The sequence below is a fragment of the Saimiri boliviensis genome, chromosome 5, assembly GCF_048565385.1.
Source record: "Saimiri boliviensis isolate mSaiBol1 chromosome 5, mSaiBol1.pri, whole genome shotgun sequence".
NCBI lineage: Eukaryota > Metazoa > Chordata > Mammalia > Primates > Cebidae > Saimiri > Saimiri boliviensis.
In genome coordinates, this window is record NC_133453.1 from 81,338,321 (window position 1) to 81,361,600 (window position 23,280).

At 36.6% G+C, this 23,280-nt stretch overlaps 1 protein-coding gene and 1 long non-coding RNA gene across 7 annotated transcripts in view; one reads left to right on the top strand and one right to left on the bottom strand.

Moving 5' to 3' along the window:
- The window catches only part of LOC104649957 (uncharacterized), a 62,918-nt gene extending 52,022 nt beyond the window's left edge, over positions 1 to 10,896 (bottom strand). The window contains exons 1-2 of the long non-coding RNA XR_743710.1: positions 10,823 to 10,896; positions 723 to 817 (exon numbers count right to left, since the gene is read on the bottom strand). This is a non-coding gene — a long non-coding RNA (uncharacterized LOC104649957). The remainder of the gene's footprint in view (positions 1 to 722; positions 818 to 10,822) is intronic.
- CCDC148 (coiled-coil domain containing 148) overlaps positions 1 to 23,280 on the top strand; it is a 342,429-nt gene that overhangs the window by 255,218 nt on the left and 63,931 nt on the right. For 5 of the 6 annotated variants that reach the window (XM_003921954.4, XM_074399655.1, XM_074399653.1 and 2 more), the window contains 2 exons: positions 757 to 897; positions 5,268 to 20,180. In XM_003921954.4, coding sequence (XP_003922003.3) covers positions 757 to 897; positions 5,268 to 5,414 — 288 coding nt within the window. In that variant the 3' untranslated portion in view covers positions 5,415 to 20,180. Of the gene's footprint in view, positions 1 to 756; positions 898 to 5,267; positions 20,181 to 23,280 lie in introns of those variants that run through there. The other variant, XM_074399652.1, reaches the window with a different exon arrangement.

A 23,280-nucleotide genomic window follows, 5' to 3' on the forward strand; every position in this document is an offset into this window, starting at 1 on the left:
CTTTAAATGCATTAAGAATGCCATTTTCTTCTTGTTAATTCTTGACTTTCCGAATTAATAGGCAGGTGTTATTAATGATGCTTATCATTTACAGAATTACTGACTTCTTTTCATTAAGATGCAGATTTGAATTATCATAAAACACAAAGGCATTTAGTTTAAAATGACTTTGCAATTTTTCAGTAGAAGGAGGACAATGGTTTCTAGCAGTCTCTGGAAATCTAGTTGCCTGGTACAAAGGAAATTTACCCACCTTTCTCACTAATGCCAGCACACATGACTTGACCCATGAATGTTATGCTCTAGATCTAGTTCAACCATATTAAACTTCCTAGAAAACTTCATGGGGTTGTTACTTTAACCATCAATTGCTAATGGTTAAAAAGTGAATTTTTTTTTTTTCGCTCTGTGACTTTTAAGGTGGTTGAATATGTAAGGTTTTCTATACAGGATTTCCTGTGATTTCATATCAGAAAGATAAATTGTTATCTGAAAGTAATTATAATTGTTCAATCATTAGCAAATAACTATATGCCATGGCATTTTCATATTTTGTCTTATATGTATTGTCTTGTTTTGTGTTCACTCCTTTGTGGATCTTTAGGACTGGCCAATTACTGTTTTTTCTGTCCTTTCCTCTTAGGCTTTACCGTTAATAAAATTTCTTAACTTTAATGGGCATTGGACATCAATAATGTTGCCCAGAGATACTTAGTTTGTACCTTGTTCCCGGTAGCCATGCTTTCTCGTTTTTAGGTTGCTGTTGTTGCCCGATTTGATCCTGTTAGAATGATGTCAGATACAATGGCATCGAAAGCTAGGATGGGCGTTGAAATTGAAGAAGAATTCATTCTTCAAAAGCCACTCTTCACATTGAATACATACAATGAACAGCAGGTAATTCTGGAAATTAGCATGACTGATGAAAAAGCTGTGACGATGATAAGGACTGTAGAAGTGTGTGTTTGGGGTTACAACAGTTTTCAATATTTACATTTGACTGTCACACATATTAGCATAATTTTTACTTCTAAATGATAGTACATAATTACTAGATAATTCTTAACATTACAAACTAGCTAATAGGTTACCATAGAACAAGAGGTTACCTAAAAATGTTATAACTCTGTCATTGAAACTTTCATTTTTAAAAGTTTTTAAAAATCTCTTTACAAAATGTTATTTGAGAGTTCTGTATTAATATTGTGTTTTGTTTAAATGTTTCTCTGTTACATTAAGAATTATATTTAAATTCATAACATACGTTATATTAAACAGCTGATACTGATGACAGAGCAGAGGAAAGCTTTTAGAAATTAAAATGAACAGAAGATAATACATAAGAGCTAATGATAAAATAAAGCATTTTCTATGGAAAAAAAGTGTTATGGGTTTATTTAACCATTTTTAGGACCTAGGGTTCATTTTAATCTGTGCCTGTAACTGAGAAACTATTTTAAAAAGATCTTTTAGATGGATGGATTGACAGATGAAAGGTAGGAGGGAGAATGAATGGATGGATGTATGGATGGATAAATGAATAAATATCAGTCACGGAAATTAAGAAAGTAGTTGTCAATTCTACAAATCTAAGGAGAGAAGCTAAATAATTATTTAATTATTTTAAAACCAGGAAATCGTCCATTCATCCACTACCAAATAAACCTGTTACATCTCTACTATGTGCTGCATACTTTGCTAGGGATTATAAAGAGGCATAATTCATTCATTTATTAATTGAACCAATATTTATGTAACATATATCATATTTTTGCTCTGCATATGGTGCCTGGGTTACAGCTGAGCAAGATAGACTGATCTTATCTGGTGGAAGTGAGCAAAAGAGCCTGCTGGGGAAGAAAGTAGCATGTACAGCAACAGCGGCACTAGGGTGGGATCAACTTCATAATGAAGGTCTAAGGTTGCCCTAGGAAGAGGAAAGGATGGCTAACCCTGACTAGAGAAGTCAGAGAAGGTATCAGAGAAGAAAACTGCTGAGCCCTGTCTTAGTCAAAGATTTTTGGCAGCAGTAGCAAAATCCACTTCCGATGATTTACAATAGTAACAACACATCATCAACAACAAAATAGGTTGTGGGGGAGGATTCACAGGGAGAAGGAAGAGGTGTCTCTAGATCAGGCGTCCCCAAACTTTTTACACAGGGGGCCAGTTCACTGTCCCTCAGACCGCTGCAGTGCCGCCACATACTGTGCTCCTCTCACTGACCACCAGTGAAAGAGGTGCCCCTTCCTGAAGTGCGGCGGGGGCCGGATAAATGGCCTCAGGGGGCCGTATGCAGCCCGCGGGCCAGGCCGTAGTTTGGGGACGCCTGCTCTAGATCCTAGCTGCCAAAGTGGGGAGAACAGCTGAGGCTTGAAAGAATTAAAGTCAGAAGCTGAAAAGCCTCAGGCAGCTGGGCTAACCCTCATCCCAAGTTGAGCAATTTCACCTCTGGACTTGACCAAGCGTAAGAGGGTGTTGCAAAGCTCTTCCTGGTATGTCTTCAATGTAAGGTGCATGACAAGGGGTACATGGCATATTCTGAGAGAGGAGAATGGGTTAGGTTCAGGCAGTGAAAAGCATAGTAGGTCTTCCTACTAAGGCATCTGTATGCTGATGCCAAACTCTGAAACTTATTATATACAGTCATGTGCCACATAACAGTGTTTTGGTCAAAGACAGACCACATATATGTTGGTGGTCCCTTAAGATTATAAGAGAGCTGAAAAACTCCTATTGCCTAGTGGTGTCTTAACATCATAGTACAATGCATTTCCTCTTTTATGTTTAGATTGACAAGTACTTAGCATTGTGTTACAACTTCCTACAATAATGCTGTACAGGTTATAGCCTAGGAGCAGTGGCCTATATCATATAACCTAGTAGAAGGCTGTGCTATCTCGGTTTATGTAAGTATATGCTATGAGATTCACACAACAAAATTGCTTAAGGACACATTTCTCAGAATGTATCCTTGTCGTTAACTGACACAATACTGTAATCAGATTTATGTGTTAGCTATGTGTCCTGAATGGAAAATTGGTGGGGGTGAGGGTGGGTTGGGGTGAGTTCCTTTGAAAATGGCAGAACCTTCATAGAAGTAGTGATGGTGGTGGGTTCATGGATGGCTCTGGCCGAGAAGAGGAGGCAGAAAAGAAAGTAAGGATGATTGCAAGCTAGACAGCAAGTCATATTAAGAGCTGGTGTTTTGGATTCAAATCCACATCCACTATTTATTGGCTGGGTGCACTTGTATAAGCTATTTACATCTTTATGTCTTGTTTTCTTCATCTGTAAAATAGTTATTTACAAAGTCCTTGTGAGCATTAGAGATAATAAATGTCAACTGCCTAAAAGATTTCCTGGCACCTAGTAGTAATTCAGTAAATTATAATCATCTGGTGGTGCTGCCATTAACTATATAAGAATACAGGGAAAAAAAACAGATTTAGGGAAAGAAAGAATTTGTTTTACTTATACCGTGTTTAGGATAAAAATATCTAGTACACATTTACAAGAAATTGATGGGCTGCCTCCAGGGAAAGGAATTGGGAAGATGGAAGTCCAAGTAGCAGGGAGATCTCAATTTCACTCTCTAGCTATGCAAAAATTGAGTAATAAAAAAATTTAAGCCTCACCACATGGAGCTGAAGAGAGAGGTGAGTCCTGGATGTAATTTGGGAGTCAATGGCATACAGATTGAACATGAATCACTGGATCACATGAGAGCAGACCAGGGAGAAGACATTGAGACAGAGGAGGAAAAACCTGGGTCTAAGGCTCAAATTTGTTGCTTCTCAGACACAAATAATCTGTATTATTCTTGACTTCATACTCATTGTCGCTCCAAAGCCCTTTATCTGATCAGCTGCCAAGTAAAATTGATTCTTCTTTTCATAGTGTTTCTAAGAGTTATCTCTTCCTTGCTACCAGCCAAATTCAGACATTTATTACTTTATGTCTAGACAATTGTAGTAAACTCCTAATCACTCTTTCAGCCTCTGCCTCTTCTTTCCCTACCACCCTAATTTATTCTGAACTTACAATCAGACCCATCTTCCTATGCAACTACAATGATTATATTATTTCCATGCAAAAACCAGAAACAAACAACCCTAGTAGCTCGTTAGACTCAGCATGGCCATGCAAGCCTTTGAAGTTCAAGTCATAGTCTGAGAAGCATCTGTTTCCAGTGTTCCTCAATGGTAACCAGTGCTCTGCTCAAACTACCCTTCTCCCAAGTTGACCTATTTCACCTCTGAGTTTGTATGTGTCTTCCTTTCTCATTGGGTCTCTTCCCCCACAGCCTGCTTTATAGACTAAGTTGCACTTTAAGGTTAGTTTAATTGCTTATCTTCACCAAGACCGTCCTCATACCACCAGCACCAAAAGGTGTATCTCGATGTTTTACTACTTTTAGGGCATCTGCCACGTGTTGCCGTAATCTGTAGCTATCGGTGTACATTTTTATTGCCTCAGTTTGTCTAAGAGCTCCTGGAAGGGCTGCTTGTAATAGCTTATTATCGCATCCTCTAGGGGGACTTCAAGTCCATGTAAAATGCCTCATTAGGTAAAATCCATATGTGGCCACCTTCTTATTTCAAACAGTGTCTGTTGACATTTAATATTCATAGGAGGAGGGGAAGAGGAATAAGATCCAATCAGCTATAAATGAAAACAGAAATTGAACTACTCATATGTCTGCTCCCACTTAGAATCAGATTGATGGAGGCATTTTCTACTTCTGTTTGAAATAGAAATCCAGCCTTGGAAGAAAAGTTCTACTGATTTTGTTTTTCAAGTGGTGGCCATGTGTTTAAACTTAATTTACATATCGCCAAATGATGGAGAAATTAAGATGTCATTTTAAAGACAGATGTACAAGGTTGTGGATTAGATTTATTTTAATCAATGATTATCTGTATTTTATAATTCCAACCAGCAATAAGTCATAAATCAATAGTAGTACTGAAAGTAAGCTTCTTTTACTTTATCTTTTAATGATTTTAATGCATTATATTTTGACTAATCTAGGCACAATATACTATACACCTTATATTGGAAACTGCTGATGTACTGAAAACTGATAATGTCAAAAAAGGTTTGGATGTTTCCAAAATATAGTCACTGTATTCACAAAGTTTACTGTCACCTAGTCATCTGTCCAGCAAAAACAAATTAGCCTGGGAAAACATGGAACTAAATGTTAAAAGTTATTTTAGTTTAATGAATTGCTATTTATTTAAAATGTGCTTTTATTTCTACAGATAATTTCTGACCCTAGACTTCGCTTTGAGTTAGCGCTTCGAGAAGCTGGACTTCATAGAACACTTTATGCCAAAGAGATATTACCAAAAATTTGTCCTCAAAAACCTCCAAGAAAAGACATGGAGTCTACTGTATTTAAAATATAGAGCTCATCCTCAGATTCTATAGGTAAAGGAAATTTTTCTTTGAAAACATTTATATGAATAATAATACTTTCTAAAATGTTTGAAATAGCAGACATAGAAATCATAGCATCTAATAAAACAACTTTGCCTTTCTTTTGTGATCTTTACGTATACTTGCATCTTTAAGTTATATTTAATAGTACTAAATTCCCCCAAATTATGGAACTGAATTATGGCACATATAGTACGTACACTATATTTTAGTGAACTGCATGTTGGAGGTTGTGTTATCCTATGAAAAGAGCTCAAAAATAACTATTTGTGAGAATTATAAATTATGTAGCTGCTACCTGCTAATGTTCATTTCTGCTTGCTATTTCAGAATTTGACTTTTTAATTATGGAAGCTTCATTATCATTAATATTTCTGTTATTTCTTGATTATTAAAAGAGGAGACTCAACCTTTCTCTAAATTTAGAAACCAATTTGGTACACCATGTTTACTGCAAACTGGTTAATCATCCAAACAATTTCATTTTGCAAATTAGCCCTTAAGAATAAATTAGAAAAAAAGAATAAATTAGAAATTAGAAATAACATTTCAAGCATGGGAATATCTGTTTTGGTTTGGAAAAATATATATATTTGTGAGATTATTTAGAAGAAATATTTAAAATTTCATAATATTTGGAATGCTGTCAAAAGTTCCAAATTATTAAATATTTAGATGATTTTTATGGAAAAGGAGCATATCAAATAAAACTCAAGCATAAATATTTGACCATTTCTAAAAATGATTTTTCAAGCAGAATAGCAAGTTAGTGTTGTTAAAAGTTGCCATGTTACCATTAAGATTACCCCCCTCCTTTCTGTCTCTATTGCAGCTCCCTGACATTTCTCTCTCTATTGTAGCTGCCATCTACCTCCCGGGGTGGCAGTCTCCATGCAATTACTGGAATAATGTTAAGAAAATAAAAGGCCAGTCCAACTATTGGAATCTTTGACTTTATGATTGGCCCCAACATCATAGAAATAAAAAAAATACAGGTACAACCCCATTAGAATAAATCTTCATAAAAGATCCTATGGAGAATATCCTTGTCTGCATTCCAAAACTTATTCTAACACCCTTCTAGTTGCCTCATCATAACATCTCATAAAAAGAGAGGAAGAATTGTTTAACGAGAGCTAAGGAGTAGTGAGCATTAGTGTTTAAGGTATCTCCTGGGGTTAACAATGTTCCTTTATGAGCCCTCAGTTTGCTTGATGTGATGCCTCAGACACAGAACCAAGAAAGCCCTGTCATGTCAGAGCATACCTCTCTAAACATCATGACACGGATACTGCTCAGAGTCCATGGATCCTTTCCAACATCAACATCCACACTGATGTCCAGAGGATCACACTCAAATTCCAGCTGAATATCATTCCCTTTACATTTTCCCAACAGTCAGACTAGTAGCTGGTGATAGTACTATGAGGGGTAGCGCCACAATTTGGAGAACAATTGAGTGACATGTGGTGGTTCCTTGTAGACGCTGAGTATTAGACCTTCGTCAGATGGATAGATTGCAAAAAATTGCTTTCATTCTTTAGGTTCTCTGTTCACTCTGATGACAATTTTTTTTTTTTTTTTTTTAACTCTGCAGAAGCTCTTTAGTTTAATTAGATCCCATTTGTCAGTTTTTGCTTTTGCTGCAATTGCTTTTGGCATTTCATCATGGAATCTCTGCTTGTGCCTTTGTCCTGAATGGTTTTCCCTAGATTTTCTTCTAGCTTTTTTATGGTTTTGGAATTTACATTTACATCTTTAATCCGTCATGAGTTCCTTTTTGTAAAAGGTATAAGGAAGGAGTCCAGTTTCAATTTTCTGCATATAGCTAGCCAGTTCTCCAAGGACTATTTATTAAATAAGGAATGCTTTCCCCATTGCTTGTTTTCTTGAGGTTTGTCAAAGATCAGCTCTAACTAGCATTTTTTTAATTAAAAAAAATCAAATAAATCTGAAATCCAAATGGTTAATGAACATATGAAAATATAGAAGCACCAATTAAAGCCCCAATGAATTACCAGTATGTACCCACCAGATTGGCAACAATATCAAGAAATCTAACAGTATCAATTAGTCATAATATAGAACAATGAGAAGCACATACTGGAGTGGAAGTATAAACTGGAAACATTTGAACTTAACTGATAAGGTTGAAAGCATTCATATTGTTTGATGCAGCAATTCTACTGCTAGATAGATGCTCTTGAGAAGCTCCTGCATGTGTGTAGGAGGACATAAACTAGGATTCCCAAATGAAAACAAGCCAAATGTTCAACAGTAAATAAATATAAAAAATGTAGTATATTCATATACAGAATTGCATCCAGCAATGAAAATGAATAAAATAGCATCATGGACATAATATTTAGTGAAAGGAGTCAGATACAAAAGCGTGCATATTGTGTAGTATTTTATTTGTCAAAGGTACAAAAGCAGGCCAAACTAACCTATGTTTTTTAGGAATATATGTGTAAGTGGCAAAATAATAGAGAAAAATCGAATGATTAAAAGTAGAATCAAGGTAATGATTACCTCTCAGAGATGGAGAGACAGTTGGGAGTAGGGGCTTCCAAGTTACTGGAAACGTTTTATTGCTCAACCAGGGTAGTGATTATAGTATCTGTCTAATTATTCTTTAATGTTTATAACTGTCTTATTTATATACTATAATAGGCCAATGCTATAAATTCCCAATAAAATGAAAAAAATTAAGAAAATTATTTAAAACAATGTTTTAGTATGTAAGTGTATCGGAAATAATCTTCTTAGCCAGTTTCTGATTTAATATCCTTAATTTACATGAATTTCTGAGACAGCAAGGCCAGTCCCTGCTCGGGAGTCATATTTACTTTGACATGGAATAGCATCCCCTTTATTTTCCTCCTCCCCAACCCTGTGCTCTGCTTCATAAGGTTGTAGCTCTTGCCAGTCTAGTTTGCCTAGTATCCTTAGAAAAGAAAGAAAAGAGAACATCCCTAAGGTGAGTAAGCACTGGGCCATGAAATTTGATTTCAATTATCCGTGTTTGTGTATAGTGGGTCATAAGAAAAATATATTTATTAGTGGGTAATGGTCCAAAACAATTTAAAAACCACTACCCTCAATCCATGATTAATAAATGGAATATCCTGATACAGCTCCACATCTTTGAAGATGATGGGCTTGTTTCAAACTGAAAGGAAAGAATGTAATCCATCTGGTAAAAATTCCCTTACCTCACCACCACCAAATCTGCAAATACACCCAAATGGGCATTTACCTTCTGCATCCTCTAGCAGAGGGAGCAAACTCCCCTCTATCAGAGACCAACGTTTCCATGCGTGTTTTGGGTTTCATCCCATCTCAACTCCACAAAAATTTTCTTTTTTGCTTATTCTATTTCTCTCCTGTATATTCAAGCTCTCTCTCAGCATACAAATATGCTGAAAGAAATTCCACTTTAAAAAGAAATCTCCATCAACCCTGTATTGTCCCTTAGCTACCAAGCTATATCTCTCCTCCTCTTCTCAAGCAAGCATTCTTAGAGAGTTCCCAATAGCCATTAAATGTGTCTTTTCACCTTCCAGTTACTATCACTCATTCTGATTTAGCTTTGCTCTCAGCTCCTCTGACACTGCTTTCAGCAAGGTCACCAATGAACTGTGTGTTGGCAAATCTGATGACCGCTTCTCAATTTTCATCTTACTGACTTCATGACAACATTTGATTCACTTGACAACTACTACATCTCAGAGCATGCTTTTCCCTTGGCTTCTATGATATCAGCCTCCTTTACCTCTTGCTTCTCTGGTCATTCTCAATTCCTTTTCTGACTCCTCCATCTCTATCCATCTCTAGATGTTGAAGTGCTCCAGGATTAGACCATTTAGTTCTATCTTTTAAATTGTTGTATTATCCAAGGGAACATCCTTCAATGTTATACTTCAGTTTTAGCTTTTAAATTCAATCTTTTGAGTATCTTTTAATCTATACGCCTCCCCACCCATCCATTTTCCCCTTTTGCATTTTACTTATTGAAGAAACAAATAAATTTATATGCAGAATTTTCTATGCTGGATTTTGTTGACTTTGTCTTTTTGGTGTCTTAACAGTTTAATATATTCCTCTCTCCTCTGTTTTTTCTGTTTGCCATAAATTGGTAGTTGACCCAGAGGCCTTACGGACATAAGATTCAGGTTTTTTTTTTTTTTTCTTTTCTCCAAGGCTACTTCATTGCGGTGATTTGTTCCCCCAGCAGGATATGCATATTGTCTGACGGAACCTCTTTTTGCAATTTTTGCTGCCACTAATTCTCAATGCCTAAGTCCATTAATTAATTACAGATTGCATGGTAGTAATATATTCAAATTCAATCACTCTTTCCTTTATTACCTGGAAAAATAACATAAAGAAAAATTTTTCTTTTCTGGTATTTGATAGTATAAGAGGAGTAGGCTAAGTGAGGTTTTTTTTTTAACTTAACAGTTTTACAAGTAATGAGTTTCTTATTTGACATCCTGCAAACGTGATCAATTTTGTTGTATTTTTATGAAGTTATGAATTTAAATGTATTTGTCCATTTAATCTATTAAAGTGTTACCCTTATTGATGCTCCATTTATCCCCTCCTTGCCCAATGGAAACCTTTTCAGTTTGACTCATAATTCCATTAAGATAGACTAATAGACTTGGTAACTTCCTTGCCATGCCAGCTATCTATTGCTATGCAATAAAACTTAGTGGTTCAAAACTTATTTTTAAAAATTATTTCTCATGTTTCTGTGAGTTGACTGGGCTCTACTGGTTAGTTCTCACTTGGGGCCTGTATTAATTTCCTATCACTGCTGTAAAAAATTACCACAAATTTAATGGTTTAAACAATGAAAATTTATCCTATAGTTTTGAGAGGTCAGAAATCAGAATTGAATCTCATTGGGCTAAAATCACAGTTTTGACAGGGCTGTATTCCTTTCTCAAGCCTATAGGAGATAATCAGTTTTTTTGCCTTCTCCAGCTTCTAGAAGCTGCCTATAGTCCTTAGCTCATGCTGTCTTTCTTTTATCTTCAAAACTAGCAATGGCAGGCCTAATCCTTCTCACATCCCAGCACTCCACACTCCTCTTCTGCCTCCCTCTTCCATTGTTCAGAACTCTTGTGATTACTTTAAGCCCTAATGATTCAAAATAATCTCCCTATTTTAAGATCAGTTGATTAGCAATCAGAATACCCTTTGCCATGTCACCTAACATTCACAGATTATGGAGATTAGGAAATTGACATCTTTGGGAGACATTTTCTGCCTACCACAGGGTATATTATAAATTTGTAGTCAATTGCTAGTTGAGGATGTAGTCATCCAAAAACTGAAGTTGGCTGAATGATCAAGAGAACTCACTCACATGGCTGTCAATTGATGCTGGTTGTTGGCTGGGAACTCATTTGAGGTTGTCAATGGGACCAACCACCTGCACATGACCTCTCAAGATGACTTGGCGTTTCATAGAATGGTATCTGAGTTCCAAGACAGAATTTTCCAAGAGCAAACATTCTAAGAGGCATAAATGCAAGCTGCTAGACAAGATGAGATCTGATGGAACTGGTACAGGGTCTCTTCCTCCATATTCTTTTCATCAGAGCAGTCGTAGAACTCTCTCAGATTAAAAAGGTGTGAGAAAAAATGTCCATTTATTAATGGCAAGGTCACGTTGGATGAAAGTATGTGAAATAAGAAATATTTTTGCAGCCACTTTTGGAAATCTGTCATGTTTGTTATCAGGCATAACAAGATGTTCTAAGCTCATTTTGAATATTTCTTGCTCTGACCAGGAACTAACCACATTGCTACTAGTTGATCTTCTATTCTAGACCTTTTAAATGAGCATGGTTAGAAAAATCACACACACACTCCTATACGTATACATATACATGCATATACAGACATATATACTAAACGAGCAGGGTGCGGTGGCTTGCGCCTGTAATCCCAACACTTTGGGAGGCCGAGGCAGGTGGATCGCTTGAGGCCAGGAGTTCAGAACCAGCATGGCTAACATGGTGAAACCCTGTCTCTACTAAAAATACAAAAATCAGCAAAGTGATTATGCCTTTTCCATTTTTTTCTTTTGTTATCATTGTATCTATATTATGAGGGATTATGTAGATATTACACATACTCTCTTTTATCTTGAATCTTTTTCTGTAAGTATATATTTATGGATATTGCCAGGATTTTTCATCAGTATCTCTCTCGTCGTTTGGGTTGTCTGAAGCCTGTTTTCAAGAAGATTCTTCGGTAATTGGTCATGGAAACAATATTTTCTGGGTCCTTGAATGTTAATAACAGATTGATGGTGGCCTTTATAGTTGAAAATAAATTTTTCTGGTATAGGATACTTTATTTACGTTTTCTTTTCTTAGCATAAAATGTCAAAGGGCTGGCTTTAATATGGTTTTCTTTACCTAAGAATTACTTGATCTTTTTGCCTGATTAGAGTTTTTTTCACTTTCTTTATAATACAGTAGTTTTAGTGAACTTTATCTTTGTGTTTGTCATTCTGGGTTAACATACTTACTCAGTAAATTATATTCCCTTTCACAATATAAATTCAATTTTATTTCAGGAATTTTTTATATTATAATTTTTAGTGTTTGTTATGTTTCCTTTATTTCCCCTGGGACTCTTATTATGCTATTACACTATGTTGGATCTTCTTTGCCTATAGTCTTTATATGCCACTTTCTTTTGAATTCTTTTAATCTTTTTCTTCATTTTTTACAAACTTTTAACTTAAAAATAACTTTATAGAATAGCTGCAAGAAGATAGCTGCTGTAACTTTAACCCAGATTCTTCCATTAAGATTTTGTTCAACTTTTAAATTCCTTTTGTGTTCTCCTTTAATTTGATTCATTTCTACAGCCTTTTTTGTCTTTCATGACATCCACTTTTTGTTTTGATAAATATACATAATATAAAATTTACTACTGTAACCATTCTAAGCTTACAATTAAGTGGCATTAAGTACTTTCACATTATTTTGCAACCATCACCCCTATTTATCTTCAGAACTTTTTCATCATCTCAATCTGAAACGCTGAACCCATTAACCAAAAACTGCCCACCTCTTCCCCTGAGCCTCTGATAAGCACTATGCTAATTTTTTTCTCCATGAATTTGTCTATTCTAAGTACTTCATATAAACAGAATCATGTAATACTTGTCCTTTTATGTGTGACTTATTTCACTTACTATAATGTTTTCAAGTTCACCCATGTTGTAGAATGTATTAGAATTTCATTCCTTTTTAAGGCAGAAAACATCCTATTGTATGTATATACCAAATTTTGTTTATTCCTCTGTCAAAGGACATTTGGATTGTTTTCATCTTTTCGTTATAGTAACACTGCTATAAACATTGATGTGCAAATATCTGTTCAAACCCCTACTTTTAATTCTTTTGAGAATATACTCAGAAATGAAATTGGTAAATGATATGGCAATTCTATGTGTAAGTTTTTGAGAAACTGCCGTGCGATTTTCCACAGTGACTTTGCCGTTTTACATTCCCATTAACAATGCACAAGAGTTCCAATTCCTCTACATCCTTGCTGGCACTTGATATTTTCTGCCTTTTTGTTTTTGTTTTTGTTTTTAATCATAGCTATTTCAGTAAGTGTGAATTGGTATTTCATTGTGATTTTGATTTGCATTTTCCTAATGATTAGTGTTGGGCTGGTGAGAATTTTTTAGGTACTTTTTGGTCATTTGTGTATCTTCTTTGGAAGAATGTCCATTCAAGTCCTTTGCCCATGTTTTGATTGGATTGGTTTGTAATTGTTGTTGTGTTGTAGGAGAGCTCTATATATTCTGGAAATTAATGCCTTATCAGATACATGTAATTTCCAAATATTTTCTCCTATTCTGTTGGTTGCCTTTTATCCTGTTGATAGTATCCTCTGATGTACACAAGTTTTTAATATCAATGTTCAATTTATTTATTTTTTCTTGTGTTGCTGTGCTTTTACTGTCATATCCAAAGATTGATTACCAAACCCAATGTCATGAAGCTTTTCCTCCATGTTTTCTTATAAAAATTTTATAGTTTTAGTGGCTATGTTTAGAGCTTTTATCCCTTTATTTTTTTGTATACAGTAAGAAATCGATTTCATCCTTTTGCATGTAGATATGCAGTTTTCTCAGGACTGTTTGTTTAAAAGACTTTTTTAAACTGAATGGTCTTGTCACCTTTGTTAAAAATCGGTTGAACATGTATGCAAGGGCTTATTTCTGAGCTCTTTATTCTATTCCATTGGTCTGTCTTTATGCTAGTACCACACTAGCCTCAAGACATTAGTCTGATCACTGTAACTTTGTAGTATGTTTTGATTTGTATGGTCCTGGTAGTTGTAAAAATCATGGAAAGGGTGACACTTTCTACATTTGATGTATATTTGATTATTTTTTACGGAATCTGTACTTCCCTAGGTTTTATTTTGCCCTCATTAAAACAGCTTCACCATCTCTTAAAATCTAGCGTAGCTATATTTTACCTCTGTGTTCTGTGTTCAGGACTCAGAGGTAAAATATGAAGCCATTTTACAGGTAAAAGACATGGAGGGGAAAAATAGAATCTTGTTAAGACCAGTACTTTGCCTGGAGAAGTCATGAGAAAAGTCTAAGATATAAAATTTTTAAAGACTACAAACAAATCCCAAAAATGATGAAGTTTGATCTAGGAAATAAAAACAATCTGGGAATTCTACTGTTTCTCAGATTTAATCAATTTCTTTGGAAAAATGATTGAATGGCTGCTAATACACTTGAAGATGAACACTTGTTACATTACTGCTGAATACTAGAGAGATCCTGAGAGGAAAGTCTCAGGAACTTAGACACTGAGCCTTTAGGAGCAGTAGATATTTGAAACTCAATACAGGACTGAATTATACTAATAGAATCCACAAGCTGCTCGACAACTTATGGAATCCACTGTACCCCTCAGTACTTAGGGAGAAATATGACATCAAATCTGTTATTTCCGTATTTTTATAATTTCCAGAAAGATAATTTCCACCCTCAACTGTAATTCTTTTACTAACAAATGCCTGTGTTCTTTTTCTTTCCTGCCTTTAATAGTATTGGGGTCAAGGTTTTTTTCCCTGCTTAACTTGCTTCAGATTTGTACTTAAATACATGTTTTTAATGTCACTGGTGGCCTCGCTAATTTCATCAAATATTTTTTCTCAAAGAATTTATTTTGCCTGTGAGCAAGCAAATTTGGGGAATGAGTAGTTGCCTCATTTGCCTTCTATCTTGCACATTTTCCAAGACATGTCAATATTACTTAGCACCACATATGCTTAAAACTCTTAATATTTATAAACAATTTCAAAAACAATTTGCTTACATTTCTTTAGACATTTTATAAATATGGCATTCATCTGCAATGTTTATCTTCACAGTATATTAAAAACAAAATGATGCAACAAATGCCCTGTTACTATTGAAATATACACTAATTTACTTTGGGAAGATTATTAAAAGTAATATTTTTAAATCTACTAAAATAAAATCAAACTTTACTTGGTAGTGAAAATAAATGCCTTGCTAAAGGAAATCTAGCACAGCACAACATGAACTTCTATCTACATGGATTGAGACCCTGGCATCTAGAAGAAAAGGTCCAGAAAATGTGAAAAGAATATTTTGTTATCCACTTATATCATTATATATATAATGTATATATAATATAGTTACTTAAAACTGGCTTGAGAGATCAGTGGAAGCCTCAGAGTTTAATGTTTATAGACAATTTCCTTTTTTTCCTCTTTCTGAATCCAAATCTGTAGTTTAATTCAATTCAACAAACCTCCGACATGGAGAAATGGAAAAACCTCCTCATCACTATACAGATGTAGATAAAGGAAATTGCATAAGCTGTGGTTCAGGCACAGAGAAAAAAGTTGTACAACATGATGCATTGAAAATATTGGGACTGAGAACCCAGGCACTATGCATGGATGACTGTTCTACCAGCATGGAGTTCTGTCAATCGCCTGTCATGCCTATGCCTGTGGCTTGTTGAGTGGCTTTACAAGGAGCAGAGATTGTTTTGGGGGTGATAATGGATTTTTCCAATAGGGAAGAAAACAAATTTCTGGGAACCATTGGGTGCAGATCTAGCAGATGTTTCACCCCTGCAGACTGCTGACCAGTTGTCAGCCCCTTGGTCTGTTCGATGATAAAACAGATCCCTTTGGTCTGTTTCTATGTTTTTTCTGAAAGAACAACGTTCAGATGTTTCCTGGTCTATGCAGTTTTTGTCCCTTTTGAGGCTTGATAAAGCTGGAGTGCAATCCCTACTGGTATATGTGAGTTTTACTTCTGCCATCCTCCAACTCCACCCCATTCTTCACAGAAACAGGCCTAGGGTTTAATGAATGACAGCCCAATGTGTTTGAACTTTATCATGTAGACAGCACAAAATATTCAAATCTTGTGAAGCACAAAAACAAAGACAATGCTTCCAGAAGGTTAATAGGAGAGCAGGGTACAGTCAGATGGAAGCAGGAAGAACACTGGGAGTGGGGGAACCGTTTATGATTAATCATAATAAATCAGGTGTGAGGTAATGTGAAAGTGGAGGTCAGTGGGATCCAATTCTTATCACTTCAAGAGGAGTTATCTTCTAGAATTTTTGTAGTTTCAGGTCTTATATTTAAGTCCTTAATCCATCTTGAGTTGATATTTGTATAAGGTGAGAGGTAAGGATCTAGTATCATTCTCCTACATGTGGATAGCCAATTATCCCTGCACCATTTGTTGCAAAAAGAGTGTCCTTTCCCCACTTTATGTTTTAGTTTGCTTTGTCAAAGATCAGTTGGCTGTAAGAATTTGGGCTTATTTTTGGGTTCTCTATTCTGTTCCATTGACCTATGTGCCTGTTTTTATACCAGTACCATGCTGTTTTGGTGACTATGGCCTTATAGTATAGTTTGAAATCAGATAATGTGATGCCTCTAAATTTGTTCTTTTTGCTTAGTCTTGCTTTGGCTATGAGGGCTCTTTTTTTGTTCCATATCAATTTTAGAATTGTTTTTCTAATTCTGTGAAGAATGATGGTGATAACCATCATTTGATAGGGATTGCATTGAATTTGTAGATTGCTTTTGGCAGTCTGGTCATTTTCACAATATTGATACTACCCATCCATGAGCCTGGGATGTGTTTGCATTTGTTTGTGTTGTCTGATTTCTTTCAGCAGTGATTTATAGTTTTCCTTGCAGAGGTCTTTCGCCTCCTTGGTTAGGTACATTCCTAAGTACTTTTTTGTTGTTGCAACAAAAAAGGGGTTGAATTCTTGATTTGATTCTCAGCTTGGTCACTGCTGGTGTATAGAAGAGCTACTGATTTGTGTACATTAATTTTGCATCTAGAATCTTTGCTGAAATTTTTATCAGTTCTAGGAGCTTATGGAGAGTCTTTAGCGTTTTCTATGTAAATGATCACATCATCAGCAAACAGCAACAGTTTTACTTCCTCTTTATTGATTGGATGCCCTTTATTCTCTTGTCTGATTATTCTGTCTAGGACTTCCAGTACTACATTGAAGAGGAGTGGTGAGACTGGGCATCCTTGTCTTGTTCCTGTTCTCAGGGGGAATGCTTTCAACTTTTCCCCATTCAGTATTCTGTTGGCTGTGGGTTTGTCATAGATGGCTTTTATTATATTGAGTTATGTCTTTTGTATGTTGATTTTGCTGAGAGTTTTAATCATAAAGAGATGCTGAATTTTGTCGAATGTTTTTTTCTGCATCTATTGAGATCATGTACTTTTTGTTTTTAATTCTGTTTATGTAGGGTATCATATTTACTGATTTGTATATGTTAAACTATCCCTCTTATAAAACCCACTTGATCATAGTGGATTATCTTTTTGATATATTGTTGGATTTGGTTAGCTAGTATTTTGTTAAAAATTTTAGCATCTAGGTTCATCAGAGATATTGGTCCATAGTTTTCTTTTTTGGTTATGTTTTTTTCCTGGTTTTGGTATTAAGATGATACTTACTTCATAGAATGATCTAGGAAGGTTCCCTTTTTCTCCATCTTGTGGAATAGTGTCAATAGAATTCATACCAATTCTTCTTTGAATGTCTGGTAGAATTCTGCTGTGTATGCGTCTGGTCCTGGCCTCTTTTTTGTTGGTTTTTGAATTACCATTTCAATCTCACTGCTTGTTATTGGCCTGTTCAGGGTATTTAATGCTTCCTGATTTAAAGTAGGAGGGTTGTATCTTTCTAGCAGCTTATCTATCTCTTCTAGGTTTTCTAGTTTATGCACGTATCTTCATAGCAGCTTTCAATAATCTTTTGTATTTCTGTGGTGTCAGTTGTAATATCTCCGGTTTCATTTCTTTTTGAGTTTACTTGGATTTTTCTTTCTTTTCTTGGTTAATCTTGCTAATGGTCTATCAATTTTAGTTATTTTTTCAAAGAACCAGCTTTTTGTTTCATTTATCTTTTGTATTTTTCATTTATCTGTTGTGTTTAGTTCTGCTCCAATCTTGGTTATTTCCTTTCTTCTGCTGGGTTTGGGTTTGGTTTGTTCTTGTTTCTCTCGTTCCTTGAGGTGTGACCTTGATTGTCTGTTTATGCTCTTCCTTCCTTTTCCATGTAGGTGTTTAGGGATATGAACTTTCCTATTAGCACCACCTTTGCTGTGTCCCAGAGTTTTTGATAGGTTGTGTTACTATTGTTGTTCAATTTGAATAATTTTTAAATTTCCATCTTGATTTTTTTGTTGACCCAATGATCATTCAAGAGCAGATTATTTAATTTCTAGGTATTTGCATGGTTTTGAAGGTTCCTTTTGGAGTTGGTTTCTAGTTTTATTCCACTGTTTTTTTTTTTTTTTTAATTCATTGAGGCTTGTATTGTGGCCTATTGTATGGTCTATCTTGGAGAAAGTTTCATGTACTGTTGAATAGAATGTATATTCTGTGATTGTTGGATGGAATGTTCTGTATATATCTGTTAAGTCCATTTGCTCCAGGGTATAGTTTAAACCCTTTGTTTCTTTGTTGACTTTCTGTCTTGATGACCTGTCTGGTGCTGTCCATAGAGTATCGAAGTCCCCCAATATTATTGTGTTGCTGTCTATCTCATTTCTTAGGTCTATTATCACTTGTTTTATAAACCTGGGGGCTCTAGTATTAGGTGCATATATGTTTAGAATTATGATATTTTCTTGTTGGACAAGGCCATTTATCATTATATAATGTCCCTCTTTGTCTCTTTTAACTGCTGTTGCCTTAAAGTTTGTTTTGTCTGACATAAGAATAGCTATTCCTGCTTTCTTTTGGTGTCCATTTGCATGAAATGTCTTTTTCCACTCCTTTACCTTAAGTTTGTGCAAGTCCTTATGTGTGAGTCTCTTGAAGGCAACAGATAGTTGATTGATGAATTTTTATCCATTCTGCAGTTCTGCATCTTTTAAGTGGAGCACTTAGGCCATTTATATTCAATGTTAGTACTGAAATGTGAACTACACTTCCATTCATCATGCTATTTGTTGCCTGTATACCTTGCTTTTTTGTTTTTCATTTTTGTTTTTTTTAACTGCATTTTTTGTTTTTTAGGTCCTGTGAAATTCATGCTTTAAAGAGGTTCTGTTTTGATGTGTTTCTAGGATTTGTTTCAAGATTTAGAGCCCTTTTAGCAGTTCTTGTAGTGGTGGCTTAGTAGTGACAAATTCTCTCAGCATTTGTTTGTCTGAAAAAGACTGTATCCTTCCTTCATATATGAAGTTTAGTTTTGCTGGATATAAAATTCTTGGCTGACAATTGTTTTGAGGAGGCTAAAGATAAGGCCTGAATCCTTTCTAGCTTATAGGGTGTCTGCTGAGAAATCTGCTGTTAATCTGATAGGTTTTCCTTTACAGGTTACCTGGTGCTTCTTTCTCACAGCTCTTAAGATTCTTTCTTTTATCTTAACTTTAGATAACCTGATAACAATGTGACTAGGTGATTATGTTTTAGCGATGAATTTCCCAGGTGTTCTTCATGTATCTTGTGTTTGGTTGTCTAGGTCTCTCACAAGGCCAGGGAAGTTTTACTTGATGATATCCCCAAATATGTTTTCCATACTTTTAGATTTCTCTTCTTCCTCAGGAGCACCGATTATTCTTAGGTTTGGTCATTTAACATAATCCCAGACTTCTGGAGGCTTTGTTCATATTTTCTTATTCTTTTTTCCTTCATCTTTGTTGGATTGGGTTAATTCAAAGACCTTGTGTTTGAGCTCCAAAGTTCTTTATTCTACTTCTTTTTTATATTACATTTAGGTTTTGGGGTACATATGAAGAACATGCAAGACTGTTGCATAGGTACACACATGGCAGCGTGATTTGCTGCCTTCCTCCCCTTCACCTATATCTGGCATTTCTCCACATGCTATCTCTCCCCAACTCCCCACCCTGCACTGTCCCTCCCCTATTTCCCCCCAACAGACCCCAGTGTGTGATGTTCCCCTCCCTGTTTCAATGTGTTCTCATTGTTCAACACCCACCTATGAGTGAGAACATGTGGTCTTTGATTTTCTGTTCTTGTGTCAATTTGCTGAGAATGATGGTTTCCAGTTTCATCCATGTCCCTACAAAGGACACTAACTCATTGTTTTTGATGGCTGCATAATATTCCATGGTGTATATGTGCCACATTTTCCCTGTCCAGTCTATCATTGGTGGGCATTTGGGTTGGTTCCAGGTCTTTGCTATTGTAAACTGTGCTGCAGTGAACATTCGTTTGCATGTGTCCTTACAGTGGAATGATTTATAATCCTTTGGATATGTACCCAGTAATGGGATTGCTGGGTCAAATGGAATTTCTATTTCGAGGTCCTTGGGGAATCGCCACACTGTCTTCCACAATGGTTGAACTAATTTACACTCCCACCAGCAATGTAAAAGTGTTCTATTTCTCCACATCCTCTCCAGCATCTGTTGTCTCCAGATTTTTTAATGATCACCATTCTAACTGGTGTGAGAGTATCTCAATGTAGTTTTGATTTGCATTTCTCTAATGACCAGTGATGATGAGCATTTTTTCATATGTTTGTTGGCCTCATGTATATCTCCTTTTGTAAAGTGTCTGTTCATATCCTTTGCCCACTTTTGAATGGGCTTGTTTGCTTTTTTCTTGTAAATCTGTTTTAGTTCTTTGTAAATTCTGGATATCAGCCCTTTGTCAGATGGGTAGACTGCAAAAACTTTTTCCCATTCTGTTGGTTGCCAATTCACTCTAATGACTGTTTCTTTTGCTGTGCAGAAGCTGTGGAGTTTGATTAGGTCCCATTTATCTATTTTGGCTTTTCTTGCCAATGCTTTTGGTGTTTTAGTCATGAAGTCCTTGCCTACACCTATGTCCTGAATGGTTTTGCCTAGGTTTTCTTCTAGGGATTTTATGGTGTTAGGTCTTATATTTAAGTCTTTAATCCATCTGGAGTAAATTTTAGTGCAAGGTGTCAGGAAGGGGTCCAGTTTCTGCTTTCTGCACATGGCTAGCCAGTTTTCCCAACAACATTTCTTAAACAAGGAATCTTTTCCCCATTGCTTGTTTTTGTCAGGTTTGTCAAAGATCCAATGGTTGTAGATATGTTGTGTTGCCTCCGAGGCCTCTGTTCTGTTCCATTATTCTACTTCTTCAGTTCTATTGCTGAGACTTTACAGAGCATTTTGCATTTCTATGTGTGTCCATTGTTTTCTGAAGTTTTGGTTTTTTAAAATTAATATCTATTTCCTTGAATATCTCTCCTTTTATTTCTTGTATCATTTTTTGGATTTCCTTACAGCGGGCTTCACCTTTCTCTGCTGCTTTTCTGATTGGCTTAATAACTAACCTCCTGAATTCTTTTTCAGGTAAATCAGGTATTTCTTGGTTTGGGTCCATTGCTAGTCAGCTAGTGTGATTTTTTGGCAAGTGTTAAAGAGCCCTTTTTTGTCATGTTACCAGAGTTGGTTTTCTGGTTCCTTCTCATTTGGGTAGGTCAGAGGGAAAGTCTAGGGCTGAAGGATGTTACTCAGATTCTTTTGCCCCATGGGCATTCCATTGATATAGTACTCTCTCCCTTTTCCTATGGATGTGGCTTTCTGAGAGCCAAACTGTAGTGATTGTTATCTCTCTTCTGGATCTAGCCACCTAGTGAGTCTACCAGGCTCCAGGTTGATACCACAGGGTTGTCTGCAGAGTCCTGTAATGTGAACCATCTGTGGGTCTCTCAGCCATGGATACCAGTACCTGTTCCAGTGGAGGTGGCAGAGGGGTGAATTAGAGTCTGTGAGGATTCTTAGCTTCGGTGGATTAATGCACTATTTTTGTGCTGGTTGGCCTCCTGCAGGAGATGGTGCTTTCCAGAGAGCATCAGCTGTAGTAGTATAGGGAGGAACAGATGGTGGGTAGGTGGGAGCCTTAGAAATCTCAAGAGTATATTCCCTTTGTCTTCAGCTACCTGGGTCAGTAAGGAAGGACCACTGGGTTGGGGCAGGGCTAGGCATCTGAGCTCAGACTCTCCTTTGGTGGGTCTTGTTGTTGCCGCTGTGGGAAATGGGGGTGAGACTCCCAGGTCAATGGGGTTATGTTCCTAGAGGATTATGACTGTCTCTACTGTGCCACGCAGATTGTCAGGGAAGTGGGGGAAAGCCTGCAGTCACAGGCTTCACCTAGCTCCGATGCAATCCAAAGGGCCAGTTTTACTCCCACCATGCCTCGCCCCCCAATAGCATTGAGTCTGTTTCCAGGCCGTGGGTGCAAAGGGCTGAGAATTTGCCCCAGGTTACCTGCCTCCCAGCTACGAGAGTAAATATGGCTTTCCTTCTTCCCCCACCTGTGGAGTCAGCACACCGGATTGATGCCCTCCCCCCAGTTCTGACAAGGAGGCTTCATGATCAGTTCAAATTGTTACAAAGTTCAGCTGGAGATTTCCTTCTTCCCGTGGCCTTTTCCCAGTACCTTTGACCATCCTCACAAAGCCCCTGTGAAGCCAGGCAAAAACGGCTTGCTAGGAGACCCAACGAGCTCCCAGGACTTTTCCTACTGCTTCCTCTACGCCTGCATTTCACTCAGCTTTCTAAATTGAATCAGCTCCAGGTAAGGACAAAAATCTTCTCCAATAATCGAGGCCTTCAGTTTCCCCGTTGGGGGTATGTGTTTGGGGCCAGACAATCTCCCTTTCCCACTTCCACAGTTTGGGCACTCAGAGTATTTGGGTTGTCCTCCGGGCCCTGGAGAAGCAATCTGCTTTCTTCAGGGGGTCTGTGGGTCCTCTCAGGTTTCCTGATGTATTCCTGCAGTTGTTCTGGAGCAAAAATTCACGATGCAACTCTCCACATGCTGCTCTGTCTGTCCAAGTCAAAGCTGCTATCTAGTCCTGCCTCCCGTCCGCCATGATCCTCATGTCTTTTCATATTTCTTATTGTTGTGTTTTAATTACTCCTGTTATAGCTTTGATGATTTTAAAGCTTTTCTCCGGCAGTCTCTTTCTAAGTTCCATTCTAATAACTCACATTCTTCGGTCTAATCCTCCTCTCTGTTGACTGTGCGTCACACAAATATTGTTACTTGCCTATTCTGTGACTTTCTATCATGAGCTTATCTTCAACGAGGCTGGCTATTTTGTAAGAATTCTGTGTCATCTGGGTGTGTCTGCTTCCCCACATGGTTTTGCATTTATTATGCCAGGATCGCCAGGGGTATCTCTGTTCCATGGCCCAATTTTCTGTGTATCTTTTAAAGTGGGAGTTCCTGAAACATAAATTCAAATTCCAAGCCAGACTCAGGCAAGGAGTTTGAATTTCTTAGGGAAT